Source organism: Cyrtonyx montezumae, unplaced genomic scaffold (genome assembly GCF_038088225.1).
Source record: "Cyrtonyx montezumae isolate F1298 unplaced genomic scaffold, pur_monq_1.0 scaffold_17, whole genome shotgun sequence".
Classification (NCBI taxonomy): Eukaryota; Metazoa; Chordata; class Aves; order Galliformes; family Odontophoridae; genus Cyrtonyx; species Cyrtonyx montezumae.
Genome location: NW_027071903.1, coordinates 26,172,184 through 26,195,906, shown reverse-complemented (window position 1 = coordinate 26,195,906; position 23,723 = coordinate 26,172,184). Strand labels below are relative to the sequence as shown.

Sequence of the window (23,723 nt, the reverse complement as noted above, 5' to 3'; positions counted from 1 at the left end):
CAAAAACTGAAGAGTGTTTACGTTTTGGAAAAATGCTTGGAGTAAGTACAATACTGGTATTGTATGTTTTAGTGAAAACGTGGTCCAGAGTGTTGATGTGAGATGCTTAAAATATTTTTATATGAATTTATATTGATCTACTCAAATGTTGTCTTTACATATTTTCTGCACCAATTGACAGTAGGAATGCTTTACAGCTTTGTGTGTTCATGCTGATTTTAGAGAGTTAAGTCAGTTTTGCTTTTCATCTAAATATGGTTGGAAACTCCTATATTTTTTTCTTTTCTGGAAACACATACATATCTGTTCTACATAAGGACATGAACTTTAGGGTAGTCCTTACAATTGGCAGTACCACAGCAGTGAGGAGGAACTGTCCTCCATAAAGATTACCTTTGTGTGAAAGCAAAGCCTGTGGCAGCTGTCTTGATGGGACACAGTGCTGTAATCTTACTGATGCTGACTAAATTCTTACTCCTGTTCTGTCTGCATCTATCTTGTCTGCTTTCCACTGGAGTTTTAAATGGAGATAAAGAAGTATTAGCACTATGTATTTAGTTAAGAAGTAGCATCTATCCCAGATTTTCATCTTAAACTGCCTACTTCGTCTGGTAGTGAAATGGCCGCACTTCTAGTTTAAGTGCTTCAGAAGGAAAGGTCCTACATGCAGTGATGACTATAATAAGCTTATATTAGTGCCTTCCATTTGCTTGAAGGCAAATAATTATGAAGTCTAGACTTTTTAACAAAGTCAAGTAACTTGGTCTTAAGTTGATTAACTGGATCTTCACCTTCCTTACATTTTGCTATGGTTAATTATATTCATGTGGGCTAAGATATTTGCATATGAGAAGCATCATGTACAATTTCACTTACTGTTAACTAGATAATCTCATGTAAATCCCATAAAACAAATGATAATCTCATTACAGTGTGCAGAGTGCTCTTCTTGAAGAAGGGAATATGAGCTGTTAATGGGAAAATATCTGGATGTGAGTTTTCTTTGGTAATGACCATTTACGCTGAGCCTTAAGGGCCATGCCATGAACTCAGCACCTTTCTTTAAGGTACTTTGTTTTTCTTTCAGAACTGCCCGCAGTACAACAAACCAGCTGTGCTGAGTGATTCCAGCTTCCTGCTGTAATGCATTACATTCATCACTTCAAACTCTTTAAACAGTGAGGTTAAATAGGTATATTTACACTAGTTTTTCTTCTTCAATCCTATTGACTTTTCCTCCAGTGAAGATCCTTAATTTGCAATTTTTCCACTTCTTCCTGATAGTTAGAATGTAAGGAATTAGGATTGTTAGACCTAGATGAAGATAGAAAATTGCAGGAAGACAAAATTAGTGCATTGTGTAGTAAAAATGCCATCTTTAACACTGCCAGAGTGGGAGATGTTTTTTGTCTGTTTAAAGTATTTCACGATAAACTTAACTACGTAATTTTAAAACAATTTTGTGCACATTCCAAAATGTTTTTGTGTGGCAACATAGAAATCTCTCTTCCTGTGGTTCTTACATTAATTCCTTACCTCCATCATCGAACAGCCACCAGATGTCAATTGTGCCTTTTCCTTGTTTCTTTTTAAATTGAGTGCTGGCTTCTAGAAGCTTCTGATTGAATTCTCCCACATGCATCGACTGTATTGTGTTAATGGTGCTCTCTGAAAAGAGATAGAGAAGATGCAGCAGGATTTCTGAGAAGTTAGGCCCTGAATAGCTATAGGCAGTCAACTGGAGAAAAAACAAGGACTTTTTTTGTTTTGTTATGTTCACTGTATTTTTTTTTCCAATTTCTTTGTACAAAAATAAAAGAAAAAAGATTTGTGAAGTTTTGTCTAACCTTGCTCTCATTTGCCTTTTAGTTAGGAAAAAACTATTTGTTTGGGTTTATCAGAACTCAGACAGTCTGTTGTTTCTCTAACCTGGCATGTTTGTATGATGATGACCATCAGATTTTTAAAGGTATTAAACTTATTGATACCTCAGATCTGTGAGTGCTTCCACATTTGTTTAAGCTTACATAAGTAGAACTGGCTGTTGTCCTTATAAGGAACAAGAACTCATCTCCAGGAAATGCGTGACAGTATTCTGCTGCCTGAATCAAGGTGAGGAACTATAAAAATGTCTGTCGCATGGATTTGCTTTCTTTTATTAGACTGTCTTGTTAAAAATTCAACAGATGTGAAATACTTGTTTAAGGGCCTGGCTTGCTTCTGCTATAATTCCTATATTCTAAAACTAGAGATGCTGACAGCATGGGTAGTACGAACTCCTGATGTACCAGAGCACACAGGAAACAAAGCATTTGTAATGCTGTCACTAGATTGTAATGTGTTCAAAAGGTTTATCTGATTGTTTGTTCTCTGGATCTTAACTATCCCAGATTTCATTGGCACTTTCAAAAGCAATTAAGAAATACTGGATAGATTTTAAAAATGAATGACTATTGGTGTCATTCAACTTGTCTGTTGTAAAGTACAGAACTTCATAAAATGAACAGTAAACACTAAAGCTAACTGGTTACAGCAAGTGCACAGGGTAGACTAAGACTAGAAGGCAGAAAACATAAGCATGGATGACAACTTCTGTGTGCTCGAGAAGGTTGTTATAAACTGAAAATAAACTTTGCTTCTTGCTCTTTGCTTGGCTGTCTATGCATTAACAGCATCTCTAATTCCATCTTTTGAAGCCTGTGGCTTTATTACTGCTTCTCTTCCAATGTCTTAAAAAAATACAATGTCAGAACAGTATTATAAATGGAGCAGACAGGCTTCCTTAGAGATTATACTCAGCCAGGTTGCTTTGTTCCTTTTCCTATATGCAACAGCTTGTATGCAACAGTTCTAAAGAAGCTGTGGGGTTTCCTCTGTGGTTGTAACATTTATGCTGGAAGATGCAACAACTTTGGAGAGGATGAGAGTTTAAGCAAAATGGAGACACAGAGATATTAACATCATTTATCTCAAATATAGAGCCAAAGCATATTACGTATTCTATGCCTTTCTGAACTAAATAAACAGGGCATTTGAAGAAAGGGTGCACACTTCTTGGTATTTCTTTTTATAAAAATATATTCTACTGAAGCCTGCAAAATGAACTGAAGTCTGTGAAGTAAAGAATAACAAAATTTTGTGTTTTCAGTCTGTAGATCTTCTTGATACCTCTGGGAGCTGCATTCACAGCCAGATGTAATAGACTCTGCAGGTGAAATTTCTGAAAACACTTATCTGCATACAACCATAGCTTCAGGTGGGTCATTATCATTGCAGCCTAGCAATTCTGAAACAAGACCTTTAATTTTGTCTGTGCTTCTATGTCATTTTACTGTATCTGTAATGTAATTTTGATTTCATAAACTGTACATTTATGTTGTGTTAATTAGCTATTTTACCACATGCTGTATATGTACTTCCACTATTTTTACCACTTTCATTTTTATGTTTTTGTGAAATTATACTTAGAATATAGAGCAGTAGTACTGTTTTTACCTGTTTTCCAGCTGGATAGTGCGTGTTTGTGTGTGTGTGTGTTTTAATGTTGAATAAAGGGAGATTACTTCATCCCTGAGTGTTTTGCGTGTGTTCCTGTTTTCTTTAGAGGGAAAAGAAAGCATCTTTGTTTAAAAACAGAGAATACGCTGTAAAAAATAAGACTTGATCTGTGTTCCTCAAGCATTAATAATCATGTACTGTTTTTGACAGATAGACTTTTCAACTCAGAGCTTTTGAAGTCTGTGTAGTGAATGTGGGCAGGCAGGAATTGTACTGTACAAGGTAGGGTCTTCTACCTCAGGAGGATGTTCTATTCTGGACTATAGTGTAGCCACCAAGGCATGTTTGCACAGGAGAGGCCTTATTTCAGGAGTTTCTGTGTGGCTTGGGAGCTGTGGCCTTGGAGTTAAAGTCCAGTTTCTGCATATTGATGAGAGTGTGATGAATTAAAGAGTCAGGGAGAAGTTCTCCTTTGATCTTACCATTCTTTGCTTCATGTTTTGTGATATTGAGCTGTCTGGCTTTTCTGAAGAATCCACAGATGCCACTTTTTTCTTCTTCAAATTCATTTTCTTTAATTGTAGCTTCCAGTGCCAATCTCTCCTGCTCCAACTTCTCTAATTCCTCTGTATATTGGAAAACAAGGGAACTGTGAACACATCATTTTCTATTTTAAATAAAATCACTTGTTGAAATAATAGTGATGCTGTAATTGCTGTTGTAAGTCTTAGTACACAGTGTAAAGCTGCTGGGAGAAATAGCCTATTCTTGCATAGGAATGGGGAAGAGGAAGCTGATTTCACCTCTGGAATCCTTAACACAGAATACCCACGCCTTTTGCAGCATTGTGTACTAAAATGCTAGTTAACTTTTCTCAGATTTCCTTTTCCAGTTCAGTTTCAGTATTATCGTTTTTCATGGTCACATGAAATACACTGTATATTTAGTTATGTTTGTGGGTTGAAAATTTGAAAACGCAGTAGGAAAACTGTTTTTCTAAAGTGAGAAACTGATGTATTCAGTTTAAGCCTTTGGGCCTCTGGTCTAAGAACAAGGCTGCATCACTTTGGACTTGAGATTTGTGGAAAAGCATAAGGATACTGAATATGTTATCAGTTTCTATGCTGAAAAGTTTCTTACTGTTTTCTTTTGGCATTTGCTGCAAAGAGATAAGATTTAGCTAAACAGTTCTGTAAATTCAGTAATATAAAAGATCAATTCCATCTTAGCAATTTGAGGCTTCTATTGAGGAAAAAGTACCGTGTGTTATTGTGGGATATATTATGATGAGGTGCTAATTAATATGATACAAGCATTGACCTGCAAGAGGCTTTTTTCAAGAGGAATTGAGTCATATGTGGACTAAGAGTGAGGTAAATTTTAAGGGATTTTTTTGGTTTTTAAAACAAAGAAAAAGGCTCATCAGCTAGACATCATAAGCGCTGCTGGCACACTCAATTGCCAACATAAATGAGTATAATTTCTTTTACTTTAGAAGCATATGGTTGTCATGGATTCTAATTATTAGAGCTGATGATAACCACTAACTTAATGGTTATTCAGAAATAGATTTTCACTTTCTCACTTGAACAGAATTTCATAGCAAATAGAAAATAATCTTTTCTGTTTCAGAGACTGCATCTGCTTCAAAGGACTCCTGTATATTTCAGGATTTTCCTTTTTTCCCCACTGTTTCAAACTCTTATTTCTAGAATCTTAGCAATTGGTACTTGCTATAGTTTCACTGGTGTTCTAACTAACGTATTTTTTCATCAGTCAGTTTCCAATTTACAGCATGCAAAGATGGTAGGCTGCTGGAGGTATCACTGGGGTGGGGAAAGGATCGACCTGTTTGGAATATTTTCTTAAGCTCTTATTTTGTACCGCAGCTCTCCATGCACATCAGGTTGTCAGGGACGCTGCTAGGTGAATATTCACATACCCATTTTTTAAATATTTTTAAGGTGTTTCTGGAACTTTTTAATTCTTAGGTGATCTGCGTTTGAGGGCTGCCTTATCCTGGAATCCACCCTTCTTAGAGGAACGGAGGAAGACTAGGGAGGAGCTAGATTCAGTTTTATTTATCTGAGTTCGGATTCTTGTGTCCTTCCGGGTGTTCTTCCAGCAGCCGAGAGCGCGGTCTGCCAGCAGCTCAGGGATGCTATGAAAAGAAGGTGGAGGGAATATGCAGCAGGCGGCAGCAGAGAGTCGCCATTCTCCTTTTCTATGAGCGCCTCTGTTCTTGTCTACACTATTCTTGTCTACACGTTTCATCTAACATATATCACCAAAACTTTCTCTGGTGAGGAGAACATGGGACAGTGGGAGTAATCTCTAGGTTTAGGTTGTATCCGTCTGCTCAAGTAAAGTAAGTGGGAAGGTACAGAAAACATAATTACTGTTCTAATGGGGTCCCTAAATAGAGCTGTTCCCTCACCAGCATCTGTGAAGAACCACTAGGACTCTTGTGTCCTAAAGAGGAAAACCATGGCCACCGTTGTATGTCATTCTTGAAAGCCCTTTGTTTAGATACAGCTGTGTGCTTTCTATCTACATTTTCAATCCGGATGGCATTTTTCCTGAACTGCATGGGGGAAGGTTCTCCCATCTGAGGGATATGTGCTGCTAATCTGAGGAAGAACGAACATAAAAGTGAAAAGGAGAATTGGTGCTTCCTGTGATTTCAAGTTGGGTCAATGAAGGCATAGTTTTCCAATTCCCAGCAGCACAAAGATCTTAGATAGGTAGAGTGCGGAAGACAAGCAGGAAGCAGCTATGCTGCTCAGTGACAAGTTGCTCTGGCACAGCATGTTTTTTGTGCTTTAGCTTTTTCCTCTGCTGGAGGTGCTTTGGAAGTTGAGTTCTCTGGCTTGCAGAACCCTTAACCATGTAAATGCAAGGGCACGCTGGCTTTAGCAAGGATTTTTTGGCAGAATTGAAACTGCAGAAGCAGTGAGGAACTGTAGAGGTCACAGGTGTAGAAACTACTCTAGAAACCAGATGGTGACACTAAATGCATTAGTCAGTCTTTCTCGTGCAGAGCCTGGAACAATTATGCATGTGAAATATAATTCAGATGTTGAGATAACACATACCTTGAACCTGGAGGACCTGAGATATATCAAATCCTTGGCTAATTCTGACAATAATCATGCCAAGTTCAAAATCAAAGGCATCACTGCAAAAGAAGAGAATATCTTTTTGTATAATGTATGTTGGTGAGAGAAAGCTACCTTGAGCAACTGGTCAAACGTTAGTGCTCAGTGGGAGTTGTTACTGCTGTGTGCTGGGTTGTTCTGGGTAAAGTTGCAGGAGGTATTGTCCAAGATTAAGTATCGTTCTATCAATTTTCTTTCTTCATTTAAAAAAAAAAAGAGTACTACCATTGGGTATGGGAAAAGATAGGCTATTCCTTAAAGTGGATGTTTCATACAACGCATTTTAGGAGTTAGGTTGCCAGCAGGTAGTTTTTTCTCCCTTCTCTGTGGAAATAACAAAGCTGGGATGGGTTTTGCTGCAGCTTTGCAGGTGAATTTTGAACAAGAATGCAAGAAGACTGTTTCTAAATGACTGTTTCTGGCTAAATCCCAACCCACAGAGCTGCTGAGCCTTTGGCACACAGGAGATTTGAAGCAAGGCTCTTTCTCTGTCTCCTAGGCTTAAAAGAAGAATTCCATGATGTTCTCTTATTCCCTAAGTATGCGCATTAGGGTTGTTTTTCACTGAGCTCCTGCCTACAAAAAAAAAGGAGAAAATATAGTTCTGCAAAAGCACTGCTGACAGCAGTGCAGCTTCTTTATGTAATATTGTCAAGCCACATAATCTCTGATTGTGCCAGATGTTTGCTAACCAGATCTCACTAGGTGCTGCATGAAGCCATGGAGCTTTTTGTAATGAACAGAAACTTCTGTTTTAGAGCTAGTGTTTGTGAACCCAGATCTCTAGGTATATTCTTACATTGTTTCTACTTATCAAATTATGTATGGAAAGGCTGTATTAACCCAGACTATAAGGAGTAAAAAAGGGTGATGCTGGTCTGTTACTTACTGTATAACGCCCACGTAGTTTTCAACTTGTGTGACAGCAGCATTTCTCCAGTCCTTCTTAAATCCAATCACCAAGGTATTTGGTTTCATTCTACCCAATCCTGAGGCCTATCAATATTAAAACACTTCTTGAGAACATACACACACATGCTCTTACTGTAAATGAGAAGTAATGGTGAAAGATAACTGAAGTAATGTACTGGAGAAGCTTGTGACTAGACTGCATTTCGTGAATGTCCTTCATGCTCATACCCGTGTAAAAAGATTAGCTTTACATCATTCCAACTATAGATGATTTTTAGATGTCAGAAATGTAGTTTTGCTAAATTACCATTCATTTGCATTTCTTCTGACATGCTCTTATTAAAGTGGTTCAATAATTTGGAATTGAGAGAGTTCAAGTGCTGTTTGTATGCTCATTCTAATGTAATAGCATAAAGCTTTTATCAGTCTGGAATACCCAATAGATGGCCTGTCTTTTTGAACACCTCAGATGTGCAGAGAAGGCATATGCTCTTAATAATATATACTCTTTTTGCCTTGACCTTAGAAGCTCTTTCGAAAAAAATATAACAGAATAGAATGATTATCTGTCCCAAACTAGCTGAGCAAGCTTTATAGATAAAACTACAGTTTATAAACAAGAACAAATGGTTTGTCAAGATATTAGATTGTACCCAGAACTGGGTCTGGATGCTGAAAAAGAAGGGCTGTCAGGTCTGTATTCAGGTAACCGAACTCTACAGAAATCTAAATACTCAATGTACAGGGAACCTGCAGGAGGAGACCCACAAATAGGCCAGCTTATTAAGTCACTATGCTTACCAATTTTTACTGTAAGCAAAAAGAAAACAGGTGGAAGCATAGTCTTGGAGGTTGTTTCTATGAGGATTGCTCCAAAATTAAACCCTCCTATTTCAGTACGTTGGCCTTCAGGAGGCAGATATTGGTGGTATGGCAGTGGAGGTTGAACTTCCCTGCTGATATTTCATTACATGTTGTTGCCATGCAACAGATGGCAGCAGAGGAGCAGTCTGGTGAAATGGCGTTTGACGTGGATGTGCAGATGGAGCAAAGGTATGGAATTGAATTCCTCCTCACAAAAAAAATTGCACCCACTGACATTCATAGACACTTGCTGAGCATATATAAAGACCGAATAGTGGAAGTGAGCACAGTGAGGTGGTAGGTAGTACGTTTCAGCTGTGGTGACAGCAACATGAAAGACAAGCCACATTCTAGGTAGCCATGACTAACTGTCACACCATGAAATGAATCAACTTAATTGCACAAATCAGCTAATGGTGGTGAATACGTTGAAAAATTAGTTTGTCTTGTAGCTGAAAATTGGCTCCAATAGTGTTACTGTGCTCTTTGTATCAGTTGTGACTTGCATGGGAATAAATAGGAGGCATTACTTTCAGAACAACTGTAAGTTTGGGTAATACTGTTGCATTTGCATTGCTTTGAATGATTCCCTGCTTAGCAAGCCCAATACAAATGTCCTTAGGATATTACAGCGATGATAAAGTTATTCTTTTGTCTGCTGGAAGGGAATTATTCGTGGCTTAAATAGTCAATCTTTTCCTTTCTGTTACACTATGACAGTTCTTAGAAACGTTAGAGGGATCTCCTACTGAGACAATACATAATCAGGAGGCGAAGTATCCACGTCAGGTTCTGACAGAATGAATTTTCTCTACATCTTTTGTCAGAACCTACGTATTTAAATATGCAGATATATGAGAGAGAGAGAAAGATGGTAAACAAAAAAATAGTGCCTCTGTGCTACTTTTTTTGAAACCATTTTAAACAGACTTTTGGAAGAGGTCTGTTGTATTCTTAGAGTAGGAGAAAAATACTGCATGCTTGTTTAGATAGCCTTCTCAGTTAGTTTTCAGTGAACACAAGAACATTCTTAGATACTTAATCCGTTGGGTAATGTCAAGAAACCAAACTGATTTATATGTATCACATGTCAGCTGCACAGATTCATGTTGTCCTATGATACCTCTCTCTCTCTCGCTCTTTTAATAATCCTGTTTTGTTCGTTTAGGAAAGAACCAGCCAGCCTAGTCTCATAATTCCATAGCCTGGAACTATATCTTGTTATGAAATAACCTGTATTATAAATATATGCACCCTCATAATGCCCTCTCTATTTACAACATTTTCCATATGTACGCAGCTAAACTAGCAAACAGAAATGCTTTCCATAAAGGGATGCTTTGATGTATCACTCTTGTGTGTGTTCTGTAAACAAAAAGCTTACTTGAAGGAGACTTTTGACTCCATCTCTGAAGCTGTCAGCTGCCACTGCTGCATAAAAGGCTTTTCTTTTGTTCTTTGTAAGCCAGGCCTGCTTTTTTGCCATGCCACTGTTCATCTCCTTAACACACAGCTTGCGTGGTCCCTGCATGATACAATAACATATTATTAAGAAGGCTTTGTATTATACATCATAGAGTGATTTTGAAGGTGTTACCTAGTCTGCTGTGGGAATGAATGGAGAGTAAAAATGTGTGTGTGTGTGTGTGTGTGTATATATATATATATATATATACACGAATATACAGACATTTCCAAAAAAAATCTACAGGGATTCAGCACTTTGAAAAGAACTGTGCTGCTAACATAATTCAGGTTCTGCTCAAGAAGGCTGAGGCTCTTAATACTATTTAAATACAGTGATTTAGATAGAAAGATGGGCTACTCTGAGCTGTATTGTCTTAGAAAAATAGAATCTAAGTTATGGTGAAGAATCTAGGACTGAATAAAACCCCTCCCTCATCTGATTATGTAAATAAAGCTCAGCAGATCTAAATGCACACTGTTCTGTTGCTATCTACTAAAAAAAAAGTGTAGTTGCAGTACAATCAAGGATATGAATGCCTTTGTCATCAGGTCCTTTCAGGGGTCATCAACTAATTTAATGAGACCAAATCCATGTTTATATCCAAGTCATGAGACCTGGTACAGTGATTTATCAGTGAAGAATGTTTTGGCAGTTGGTACCTCAAAAGGTCTGGGCCAGAGAAGATGTCAAGTCTGCATGCAGGGAGCTTAGAAAGATAGAGATGAGTGTGGGAGCGTGTCTGAAATTTAGTTGATTGTGCTCTTAAGCTTGAGGTTAAGGTTTGAGGCCTGTTTTATTCTCTTTCATCCTGTCTTTTAGGAAACTGAAGGAGTAGTTTTGCTCTTCTGCAGTGAAGATGAATCACATTCACCAGTCTCATAGTGGCTTTGGAGCGCTACTGGTTGGACAAGTAGTTGTTTTTGAAGGAAGAGTGGAATTGTAAACTCTGAAAGTGTGGCCAGCAATGCCAAAGACAGAAGTAACTGGACATGTCAGAGGTATGCAGTTGGCTTGGAGGCACTTAGAATCCTGTCTGTGTTTTGTATATCTAACATGGAGAGTGGTACCAGTTTGATTTGTCATAAACAGGTAGTTTAGAAGATCAGTTTGCTACAGAGTCACGTTTTATGCAGAAGTCATTCCTTTGCTCCTTTTTAAATTTCTGTTTCTGAGGGTGCTGACAAGGTGCTGTTTTGATTCCAAATGAACAGAAAAATGAAAGAAATTGTTAAAAGCTTCACGTAGTATAAAACTAGAAAGGCTTGTTAAATTCATGCTGAGGAGAATGTATTTCAAAATTCATATGTAAATCTTTCACATTTAAAATAAGTTAGTATATGGCAGCTTCTCCTGATAAGCTAGAAAAGCTGAGGGAGAGTTAGTTTCATTTTTTCTCTATAGCACATATTGTAGGCTTAAAATTTATTCTCATTCAAGAACAGTGTAAAATTAAAACTGTAAGACATTCACTCCAATATGATCACTTAATTCAAAATCAGTTTCTAAGGGGTGATTTTTGAATGTAATCCCAAATTTCTTTGTCTCAGAACTTTTCAGCCTTGCTGAAATTCTGTTTTTGGGCTTCCTGGAAGGAAGTGGGATGCACTATACGTTTCTACAGTCACAGAAATAACTGCAATACATTTACTTTCAGCTAATTACCATTGTCCAATAGATAAGGAGGAAAGGCCTTGAAAACAAAATTTTCAGCAAGTTCCATGGAGAAAACAGCATTGAGAAAGAAGCTGTGAAATGATCTGGCAGTGTGGCTGGGTTGATGCTCACTGATGCATTGTCACTTTTGTAGATCTCTTGTGACTATTTGAGAAGTACAAGAGGAGGAACGTAGGAGTTTGCATGATCATCTTCTAGAGACCATTCTCTAAAATAGTACATTTACTGGACAAGATACACTCCTTTGTATTAGTGTTAATGCTTGTGCAATTGTACGATGAATTTCAATCTGGATGAAGACTAAACTTGCAAAAATATATGAAGGCAGGGAATAAAAGCAGAATAGCCTTTTTCTGGAAACTCACTGCTCAAGCCAAACATACAGCCACAACCTTAAAGATGATTTAAAAGCTATTTGTTTCTACATTAAATTGCCATATTTATTTTACCTAATTAGTATTCATTACCATGTTCTCTGAAAGCTTCTTGCTGCTCTTTGCACAAGAGGGAATGGGAGATCTTCCCTTTAGCATAGTGTCTTAAAACTTTATGCATTGCTGGCAGTGTGCCAACTTTGAGGCAAAATAACGTTGGCTGTTACTTTTATGGCTAAATGTTCTTGCTGTAGTTTTCAGCATCGTGTCTGGGTTCCCAGTCGTAGCTCTTTCTGGAGCCATACATGTTTCTGTGGCAGCATGACATCTCACAGATTGCGCTGTGCCAGCAAACTGCTTCCAAGTGCTCGGCATTCCCACTCCCAGGAATTTTATTATTTGCTTGCCATCACAGTTCTGCAATTTGTGATGGTTCACTGCATCACAATTTTATGAGTAAACAAATTAAATATAGCTTATGTTACTGGAGAAATAATAGTATTAAAATGCTTACACTAGCAAAATAAATATGGGTTTGTTAATAGACTAGTGTGAAATGTTAGGTTTATGAAGAAAGTGTTAATATCAGAGAAACATCTAATAAATCATGGAACTTGCTGAAACTCAAATTTTTGAAGCTGTTTAGTTTCAGGATCTTATTGGGTTTGTTTCTGCACTTAGTGGGTGCAGGGGAAAGGCTACAAATAATTACAGCAGAAAAGGATTAGGGCCATTCACTTTTTATAGATTCATTCAATTTGGAAATAGTCACATGTAGCTCTTCTATACTCTCTTCAAAGTGACAGTATCAAATGAATTATTCTTATACTCATGTGGAGGAATACATTATCTTGTCTGGACAGTTTCTATTAGTTAGATTCTGCAGCACGTTTTGGTGCCATCAGGCTTTTTTTTTTTTCCCTCAAAAGGTTGTTGTAATATTTAAAATACATTGCTACACAATGAGCCCATCTCTTTTAGTCCTGTCCTAATGAAAGCCTAGGTGATCATCTTTTAAAATTCACAATTTCCTGTCTACTTACGGCTAGAAATGACTTTGCTTCTGAGAAGATCTAAGAAAAGCATGTTTATCCTCTAAAATTAGCTTTGTTGCAATTTTGATAAACCACTGCTCAGAGATCTGAATTACATGCCAAATCCCAACACTGCATGTCAGTGACAAAGCTGGAAATAGAGCTTAGTTAATTTAACTCTTCTGCTACATTCCTGACAGAATTCTGCCTCCCTGATTTTATTTTATTTTTTAGCCTTACTGTATCAATTAAAAAAAATTCTTTACTTGTAATGCTTTATTTTTTCAAACCTTTATCATTTTTTGGTCCGTCTGCTATGAACTCTGAAATGCATCTCAATGAGGCATTTACCAGCAGGCTCTGTATCAGCCGATAGCTTTCTTGTCAAGGCTTATGACAAAATTCATTCTCAGTATGAATCTTTTTCACGGTCTGCACAGAAGCCCATCAGCACCAGTGGGAACACTGTGTGCCAAGTGAGAGTGGAATGTGTAATGGGGATCTGCAGCACCCACTGGTGCTGAATTTTCAGGTTTATATGAGTTGACCTTACCGTATACACTTCACAACAGATGCACAGCCCATTGTTCTTTGTGAAAGTGTGTGTGATGTCTAGCAGAGCAGGCCTGATCATAGGGGCTCCTGTTAATGCTATGCACTGGGGTCTGTTCGGAGAAAAAAGGTTGTATTTAATTGGGAGATGTACTTACTCTGAATAAGCTATTCTGTTTTTCACTGGAAATCTTACCTGAAGTTTTTCACATGGTCTTCCACTGTAGTTAGTGCCAGTGCACTGTCTAAGGCGTTAATATAGCAAAGTGCCTGTGTAGAAGAGCCCCAATTTACTTCTGCATATAATAAAGATAAATAATGCATGTTAATCCATGGGCTTTTCTTTGTTCTGTTACAGAGTTCAGCCAGCAACCATGTTACCTCTGAGCCAAAGCAGAGTATATTCCATTGTGCTTTGTAGGTACAGATCTATCCTTCTTCATGCTTCATGAGAATAGATTTGGTTATGCAAACATGCAAATGAATAATCTCATCCTTTACCTGTAAAGCATAAGCAATGCTCTTCCTCTGCTCAATAAACATTTTTCTTCTCTGTTTCATAAAGTTTGTACAGCCCTGAGTAATGCATTTGGTATGTAACTTCAGGAAGTTCAAATTAATCCAGTAGGAAAGATCACCACCAGCTCCAAGTAGTTATTTTCTACTATATGGGTCAAAAGTTGCTCTCCAAAACCAATTTTGGTGTATATATCCTTTCTTCTCTATTGTACAGGTATTTGGTGGAAGGAGACAGATGAGAAACAACTTTCCACATTGAGATCTATATGAATGCAGACCAAGTCCAGCAGTGCCAAGATACAGAGCTAAACTTCAGTGTAACTAAGTGAGGGAGTGGAGGGAGGTTAAAGGCTGCCTTTTTGAGGAATTTTAGACTCTTCTGAACCACTTAGTTATTAGGTAAGTGCTGAACAGAAGTTATTATCCTTGGAGAGCTGGAAATGGATAGCTTTTGTACAGTGTCTTCAGTGAATTTAACCAGACTTTAAGCAGCTGCTTTGCAGCAAGGACATTGCAGTACGCTAGGAGAAGGATACCAATCTTCAAATGCATTTCTGACACTCTGTCTTTTCACACGTGCATTCCGTACAGCTTTAATGTTTACAGGAAGAGATCCACATACCATCTCAATAGGTATGAGAGACAAGCAGAAATAGAGAAAACAGAGAAAGGGAAAACTTAGGTACAAACCATGGGCTGCTATCCCAAGGTGGGCAGTGACAGTATATCTTATGTTGGGAAACTCATCTTTTTTCTTTGAATTACTTATTCTACTGAACAAGTAAATTAGATGGTTATCACTGAAATTTGAATATGGGTTAATTTAGTCTTGGAAATGAATAAACAGACTAAGTGGTCTCCTACTGATGCTGTACTACGTTAGTGCACAGATTTCTAACACCCGCTCCTATGATTTCCTGAGCTACTAAGTAATCTTTTTCAACAGTAAAATGTTCCTATCTGTCTTAATTTAGTGAGGAATTATAGGAAGGCACTAGAAAAAGATTAGTTCACAAATAATGCATCTTGTATTTTTGTATAATGGGCAGCAAGTTTCCCTTTTCAGTAAGGGCCTCAGATGAGACAGCTAAGAGCATAGCAAAGTTCAAGCAAGTTTTTGTGGTTGGATGGAGAAAAGCTACAAGTGATACTTGAGCAAAAGCCCAAATTAACTCTTATTAAAGATATAAGAGTAAACTAGCGCATACTGGAATGTTGAGACAAAGCCCTGAACCATCTTTGAAATGAGTGTTTAACAGTCAAAAGTTCGCCAGGATGTTGTCTTACTCTGTATTATGTAAAGTGGGATTTAATATGGTGGTCCAGGCTTTCCTCTAAAGAATGATGTTAAAGCAAAAGGAATTAATTCTGATAAAGTCTAGTGAGGCTGCTTAACTTACTCAGTATACATCTTGTGGCCTTACCTGGTTTCTTATATGTTACATAAACATACAGAAAGAGTTCAATGGCATAAGTGATGAGAGCTGCCCACCAGTTGATGACAAACATAACACCACAGCACAACAGGGCTCCAAAAAGTGATATCCACATGTTATAATATCTGAATGCGGGTCTCCAACCTGTTTAAAGAACATTGAGGGAATTGTAAGAATAGAAAATACATGGAGCAAATGGCAATCCACTGACTTTGCACATAGATGCACATACAGTTTGTTTCAGGTTCTGTCAGAAGGGGTGGGAGAGATTCATGCAAATTCTCAGGCAGTGTAACAACGGGTACTTCCAGGTATTGACTGATGCAGATTTCTATCTGCACTGAGCACTGGGGCTTGCAAGCCTTTCACTATAATCTGTTTTCTTCTGTGTCCAGCTTAGCTTTGAATGGCTGTTCTTTTTACACATATTTTTGCCAAATTAAAGTTCAGTGGTTCGGAACTGAAAATAGGTTTTCCTATAACTCCAAGTAATAGGTTATTATGTCCTTTTGATGCATATGTATAGAACTTATTAATGGGAGCTAAATGCTTGCTGAGAAGAGAGTATATACTAATATTCTGAGTACATGTGTATTTTAAACTTGGAAACTGTCTGGCCTTGATGCATAAAAATAAAATAATTTGCTATTGGCTTTAAAGAGATATTATTCCTGCTGCTTTTCAGCTGCAGTATTGAATCCTTCCCCTGCTAGCAATTAAAGTGAGACAAGCAGTGAGCCTCCGTGGTTTGCAGGTCTCTGCCAGGTGTTCTGCAGAACGGACCCTTTTGGAGAGAGGAAAAAACACTGAAGTTATAAGGAGAGGCTGAACAACCCTGTCTTGGATCATCTTTGTAATGAGGGAATGGGAAGGTCCTGCTGTGAAGAAATTTGCTGTCCTGCAGCCTTGCAATTATAATAATCTATCACTGTGAATTGGCAGAAATTAACTGGAGGAAATGAGAAAAGAAAAAAAATGGCTTCAGTTTTGTCAGAAAATGTTAAGTAGTGGCAGAGTTGAATCAGATGCGTGTACACGAAGTCTGTAAAAGTAATTTTTACTCAGCTCTAAGGCCATGTAGAGCAGATCTGCATTTGTTCAGCTGGGCAGGCAATTAGCAGGAGTGCTCATCTTTTCTGCCCTCTGAACAAATGGCACCATGCAGTTCTGTAGGAAGGAAGTTGATGTAGGCATTTATGCCACCACTGCAGGTTTCTTCGCACTGGAAATAAAAAATGCATTTCTTGCTTATAGAATAGAATAATTGATTCATAGTAGCGGGAAATTGTCTTTCCTTTTTGCCCAAAATGTGCTGCTCAGCTGATAGACTTTAGTCCTTAATGATGATGTTGAGGTGGATTATTCTGCTGTAGTGATGCGTAAGCCTGTATTTCTCTTGCTGTACAAATGTAGAGAGTGACTCTCAAGATATCCTTGTACGGGACCTCATAGTACTATCCCCTACAATTATGCTACTATCCACTGTGGAGCTATCTTGGTGTTGGTTTTGGGAACTGTTCTTGTTCTGTGAGTTTTCTTCTGGGCTGTATCACTTTTGGCACATCTACTGCAAACTTTCTGCAAAAGTCACTAGTTTGGGCAGTGGATGGCATAAAGACTCCCCACTACACCTTGCTTACTTTATGTGGTCAGAGATAGTATAGGTTTTTTATCCATCTATGTTGACTGATAGTGAGGGGAAAAAACACCCCAAGGAGGAGCTTTCTTGCTCCAGGGGGATTCACCAAAGCCTTTTTCATCATACATAAATGCAGGAAACATAAGAGCTAGAGCCATTATTTTTGTCTTTTGGAGATAAATAAAATGTCATCGTATTCAGTGGGAGCAGTAAAACCTCAGATCACATAGCTTAGATGTTTTACAGGTACTGCAGCTTTCTCTGACACGCAGTCAAAAACTCATAGAGATGAGTTTGTGAAGCCCAGTCTTAAGTCACTGGTGAATGCCGACTCACCTGGAGATTTTGCATATGAGGCATGAAAGCAGGAGAAATTAATCAAAGCATATGAAGCCAGGAAGAAATTGGAGATGATGGGAGCAATGGTGTTCAGTTCGGCTGCAAGACACAATTCAGACATAGGTACTGGTTTCCTAAGTTGTGTGTAGCTTTTTCTTGACAATACATTAAATCTATGTTCTGTCTGGGTTTGTTGTCCATAGGGAGTACTGGTATTTTTCTGTGGTACTAATTTAAGGTCACCTTGGTATACCTCATTTCATACCTATGTGTCTGTTTATTTATATAATATATACGCTATGCAAGGTTACACTTGACACTACTGTGATTCTACAGATTGCCTCTTAATGATGTGGAGCTGCTGGATGTTTCAGAACTTTAAATATGTAATTTAGAGGATAGATGTGTTTCTAAAAAGGCTACTTAAAATTTGTAGTTAAAATTTATTGTTTTGCTTTTTAAATGGCAATCTGAATTCTCTCAACTACACTTTCCATTTATTGACAGTGTCACACAATTTGAAGTCCTGGTAAAACTAATTTTAAAATTTGTGCACCTCCAATGTACTGCTAACAGTGATAGCACACTCAATACACTAGCTGGGATTTTCTGATGACAGTGTTGGTAATTTGATGTGGTGTTTTGGAGCTAATTGTAGAGAAGACTTGGCAGAGCAGGCCTCCTAATTATGTCAAAATTATTTCATATCTGTAGATGCAGTATCAACTAGAAATGTATTTTCAAAGTTTGCCATATTTGATACAGTTTAAGTGTACTACCTTGGTTGGAATCTTTTCTAACTATCACTAATCATTGTATTGAGGTATCAGTTTAAAGAATTTCAAAATATCAGATAATTGCATATATGTAATTATATACAAACCAATCAAAATGAACGCCATAGCAATCACGAAAGTGAGAACATATCCTCTGATTGGCTCATTGTTTTTTCCATATCCTTTGGCAAAGAAGTGGAGTCCTTTGTAGACGTTGTCCTTGCAAAGAGCCTGATGGACAAATCAGAACTTAGTTCTGCTAAGCAGGACGTTCTTGCATCAGAAGAAATTCTCTAACTAGACTTTTGCTAAACAAAAATTTAATCATCATAATAGTTCAAGTATGTCTACTGCTATGGCATGTAAACATTCAAATGAGATGATAAGCCATTATCTTGCTAAATTATAGTATCAAAACAAAATCACAGACATTTATTGCTTATTCAGTGCTTTAACAAAATCTAGATATCAGAGATTATATCAGAGATTAACAATATCTAAATCTAAATTTAAATTGATGAAAACTGAAGCAGAAATCAGTGGTTTGATATAAGCTGTGCAAGTTATCTGTCTGTCCCATGCCCTCCATTGCCATTCTGTCCACATTGGTGCTTCCCAACAGCTTGTGGACAGCATATCTCATCACAGCTGCCAGCACAGGAATGAGAGCTTCTGCAGATTCCTGGCACTCCTGAGGTACAGACTGGCTTTCTGTCAGGAGACAGTGGGCCTGGATGTAGCCTTGAAGCTAACAAAAAAAACACGTGTGCATCCCCCGCTCCTGCCACCAAGCTGAGCTCTGACCGAAGGAACGCTGCAGTCCTAAATGTCGGCGTCTGTAGGAAACTGATAAGACCTGCCTATTTCTGTAGAAATACATATGTCAGCATTATTTGAATATCTATCACATTTGGCACATAGAGTTCAGCTAAATTGTTCATTTTTTGAAGTAAAGTAGAGTATAAGGAAGTGGATACTTGAATTTTTACCTGAAAAACTTTGGGTGCGCTGACAAGAGATGCCAGAGCTGATGACAGAGTAGCAGAAAAGATGCCAGCTGTGATGAGAGGACCAAAGCCAGACACCATACTCATCACCTGTAGAAAAAAAAGAAGGGAAAAAAATAGCTAGGCTGGCTTGCATTTGAAAACAGTTTTTGATCACAGATCCATTTAAGTACTCTGTTTCTGTGTGTCTCAGCTTTTTGTAGTCCTAAATTCAATATACTACAAAGCTGCTGTGAGGTATGGGAATACTACTATTCATTTTTTAATGGAAAGCAACTGAACCACAGCCAAATGTGAATGCAAACCTGAAGCTGTGTGAAGGGGCACATGAGTACTCTGTGAGATTTTCTCACCTCCTTCACTTACTTACTGCCCTAAATAAAGGCTTCTGCTTGTTGGGTAAACACTTGGAGCAAGAAGGGAAAGTGGAAACAGCAGAAAAGAGCCCTGAAGTACTTAACGTGGTGGAAGGGGATCTGTGTTTGTTTGGGTTTTAACATTATTTAACACAGCTGAAAAAGGAAGAGAATGCACATCTATGCTGGCATAATAGCTGTTCTGCAGACAGCAGTGGTGGGCACCATTAGACCTCCCTTTCCTGGGGCTCTTTCTGGTCTTCACCACCATCAAACCAAAAGGGCTGTTGAGTTCAGAAGCAGCAGAGAAGGAAGTAAAAAGATGAAGCAGATGGATGTGATTGCCTAATGCTTTTGGTGTGTAAGAAGCACTCCAGGAAAGAGAACAGTTAATTCTAGAGATTTGTCAACTGAAAACATAGTTTTTCTGACTTCAGTCCAGCAAGCATAAATACAAGAAATCCAATTCTGTTGATGCCTTTAGCGAGGTCCTCTTTTGAAGGGTTCCCCTGAGCATGAGTAGCTGAACTGAGGAGGGAATGAGGATGGAAGGAAAGCAGTCTGCAATACAGATAGCATATCCCTTTAAAGGTTGTTACCCAGCCCTGTCATTTAGCAGAAGCAGCTGGGAAAAAAAGCAAGTGACTTTCAAAGCTCCAAATGGCTAGTTGAAAAGCAAGTGCAGGTAGGTGGTGAGTTCCTCTGGTGGCTGTGAAGCAGAGGGGCTGCACAGACATCTGGGAGCCATAGTCGTGGTCCTGCAGAACAGCTTTACTTTGATCCTTTGCCTACGCTTTGTTTCGAAGAACAAAAATGGCACTGGCTGGCTGGCCTAGGAGAAAGATCTCGTTACTTTTCACTTGATATTTCACTTGACTATTTCAGATACTTTTTTAGAAGAAGTCTGAACTTTGGCTTTTGTATTGTGGCATAAACCTTTAAGAGCAGCCACAGCACCCCTGAGGTGAAACCACATCCATGCGTTAAGAAAAGCGAGATGAAACTGCTCATCTGGCAGGTGTTCCAGATGTCTTTGTTAAGTCTAGGCTTTGAGTTCGAAGGAGTTGGAGGATGTACTCCTGCATAGTACTTGTTGAAAGAGGAAGTTAGGATGTAACCAGAGTACTGGGAAGACTAGTGGCATCAGATAGCTTCCATGAAGCTAACATGAAATGTGCAGACTTTTCGTCTTACTCCTATATTTTTTGACTTTTTTAGATAAAAGTGAATTTCCTGTTGCTGTTGCTTGTCAGTAAATAATATCTTAGAAAGTTTGTACTAAAGTATTTGTGTATTGCTTCTGGTTGTGTGTGTTATTAAAACCTGAAAGTTATTCATCAGCCCGTAATCACACGGCTGATTTCTGCATCTGGAAAAATCATAGCCCAGGTTGCAGGCAGATGATCCATTGCAGCTCATCCCAGGTATAACTGTATCATTGATGTTCCCAGTAGCATCTCGTACGACGCAGGAGGCTGTGGAAACAACGGTACATTATTACTTTCCTCCCTTGTGACAACAGAAGAATGTTCTTGCCATGCTGTGGTTGTTAGTCTATGTACATTTTGTTCAATCTCTACTTTAGCGTCATCCCAAAAAGTAATGTTTTGTGGTAGACCCAATTTACTTCCCTGTATTATAGTTTTTCATGTTGTTTGAAGGCAACTATTTACTTCTGTTACTCTTAAAATAATAATCCAGTTGACTAAAGAAGACAAGCATTTATCTAAGAGTAGAGAACCAAATGCTGTGGGGATCAACAATAAATTAACTAAGAAGGATATTGGCAGTTTGAGGCCGCTTTTCCAGGAGTCAGTATTCAAGGTTACCATTGCAGTGAGGCTCTCAGTTCTAGACATATTTCTTTTGGTTTATCAAGGACACACAATGAGTTTAGAACCCCAGATCCTTAGCTGTTTAAATTCTCACAGCCCTTCAGATACCAGTACAGTAAGAAAAACTGTTAACAGGAGTAATTGTCTGTTTTCTGTGTTTAGTGAGGGCATTTATGTTGTCTTTTTTTGTTTGCTATCAGAAATGTAAAAAATGGATAGGAAGTTAGAATGCTGATGAGTACATCTTTAGCAGCCAAAATGTGGGTTTATGTGGTATTTTCAAATATGTCTGATGATCCTAAAATAAACATTATCTCCTTGGAAAATTGGTAAGCAAACAGAAAAAAAAAATTATTGCACTGAAAGGCAGAGAGCTCTGAAGCTATTGATTGTCAGAACAGAACAATGCACTAACACAGGTATATAATAGAAAGTGAAAGATGACTGTTTCAACTGGAGTTGCAGGTGAAATTTAGTTCTAAATAATACAACATCTGAGCAGAAACTTCACTCAGGTATTCTGCCTTTTTGCATAAGGTGCACGAAAGGGAGTAGTACCCTGCAGGGCTTTCATACTGTGCTATTTGCTTGTAAGGAAGAATGTTGTTTAAAACACTCTTCATTACAGTACTGTTAAGAAGAAAAATCTTTATTTCTTGAGCAGAGATTTATTGTATCCTTGTAATGAGAATGTACGTTCTTCCAACACCATTCATGGCTGCAGTACAGGCCTCATTTTTATGCCTATGTGCTTTTTTGATACCCTACACTGTAGAGCAGTTAGTGACATAGCACATCTTCATGAAGAGGTGCAATTGATTTATTTTAGCCCACAGTAGATAAAAGCATGTTGCCACATCGGTCGTGAAAGCTCAGTAAGACTAAGGAGAGCAAGCAGAAGCTATGTGAAACCTCAGAAACAAACATGAGCAGATTGATCTGAGGTTCTTTGAATCCTTTCTGCACTTGTGGATGCCATCAGATAGTTGTCTTTGACAGTGAATCAAATGCAAAAGCCACCGAATTACATGAAAATCTGTCTTCATATGTAAATTCAAACAGGACAAATGCCACCCAGGTGCTGAAACAGGAACTTTTATTTCTGTTGATTCTTTCTTTTTATTCACTGTTTTTAGATGCAATAAAATCAAAGCAACTACCTCTACATAATAAATCCACAGCATGAAAAACTGCTGAGGTTAATCACTCCTTCGCATACCAGGCTTTCAAATTTTATTAACTCTGTAAATTAAGATAAAACAGAGGTTCTGTGCTTACCTGCACATACTGCAACGCCTATGTAAGCAACTGTTGTTATCAGAATGGCCAGCATTGTTCCTTTGGGTATCGCACCCTGCGGATCCTTTAAATAAAGCAGTGATCCAATAAACACTGAGCAAAAAACACCCATCCAAAAAACATGCTGCACTATGTATTTGTATACCAGTGAGTCCTACCACACTATGGTATGTAGAAGGTAGAGTTTTATCACTTACATCTGCATGTACATCTCCTGTTCCTGTGTGTACATATCCATGAAGCAGTCTGTGGTGCAGTGCTCCTACCCTCGGCATAGTGTAGGATATTCTGCAGGAGTAGGGCTAACTCTGCATTTCTGGGTGCTCTGAACTCCCCCTACATTCCAGTGCACTTTATTTTAATGTCTTAATGACAAAATGGTGCATAGTTACTGAACTAACCATCCAGTTGCTTGATTCAGTGGGTCCGGACGATGTTCGTTTCCAGGCTGTGAGACTGTTCCATTCAACATGATGCCTTTTTCTCTGGCAGCAGGTAATAGCTGTAGAGGCAGCTACTTTAAGACCTGATTACAGCTCACGTTCCTATAATAGCTTGGCACTAAACCTTCTGTGCCTTCATCAAGATCGGGCTTTTGGTGTAAGCAATTGGTTAAGCAAGAGTAATGCAGTTCAGCATTAATGCAGTCTATGAAGTTGCTCTGACAGTTGTGTGGGTGACAAGACTATTTGTGGTTAATCAGTGTGGTAGCTGCATGTAAGTCACCCGGAGCAGAATACAGTACCTCTGTGATTAGCAGCTAGTAATTGTTAGTACTTACGTCTTGACAACAAACTGCTACTTTTCACTGACTTTTAATTTAGAAAATTTAATAAGGTGGGAATGTAATGTTTATAACCTAGTTCACAAGAATTTCAACTTCATTCATGCAGTTTTAAGTGAGTCCAACGACCTGCATTATAATTTAACGTATGTTTGTTTCTGCTAGGAAGCACTTGGTGAACTGTCTTCTTAAGAATCTA

General features: G+C 38.2%; 1 protein-coding gene across 2 annotated transcripts in view; it reads right to left on the bottom strand.

The window, feature by feature from the left end:
- The window catches only part of SLC12A1 (solute carrier family 12 member 1), a 47,280-nt gene that overhangs the window by 6,869 nt on the left and 16,688 nt on the right, over positions 1-23,723 (bottom strand). For both annotated transcript variants that reach the window (XM_065733894.1, XM_065733895.1), the window contains exons 9-22: positions 22,720-22,804; positions 20,930-21,081; positions 19,233-19,340; positions 18,351-18,474; positions 17,465-17,566; positions 15,478-15,633; positions 13,731-13,830; positions 13,536-13,647; positions 9,817-9,957; positions 7,546-7,652; positions 6,594-6,676; positions 3,981-4,124; positions 1,537-1,668; positions 1,203-1,314 (exon numbers count right to left, since the gene is read on the bottom strand). In XM_065733894.1, the coding sequence (XP_065589966.1) occupies positions 1,203-1,314; positions 1,537-1,668; positions 3,981-4,124; positions 6,594-6,676; positions 7,546-7,652; positions 9,817-9,957; positions 13,536-13,647; positions 13,731-13,830; positions 15,478-15,633; positions 17,465-17,566; positions 18,351-18,474; positions 19,233-19,340; positions 20,930-21,081; positions 22,720-22,804 (1,658 nt within the window). The remainder of the gene's footprint in view (positions 1-1,202; positions 1,315-1,536; positions 1,669-3,980; positions 4,125-6,593; positions 6,677-7,545; positions 7,653-9,816; positions 9,958-13,535; positions 13,648-13,730; positions 13,831-15,477; positions 15,634-17,464; positions 17,567-18,350; positions 18,475-19,232; positions 19,341-20,929; positions 21,082-22,719; positions 22,805-23,723) is intronic.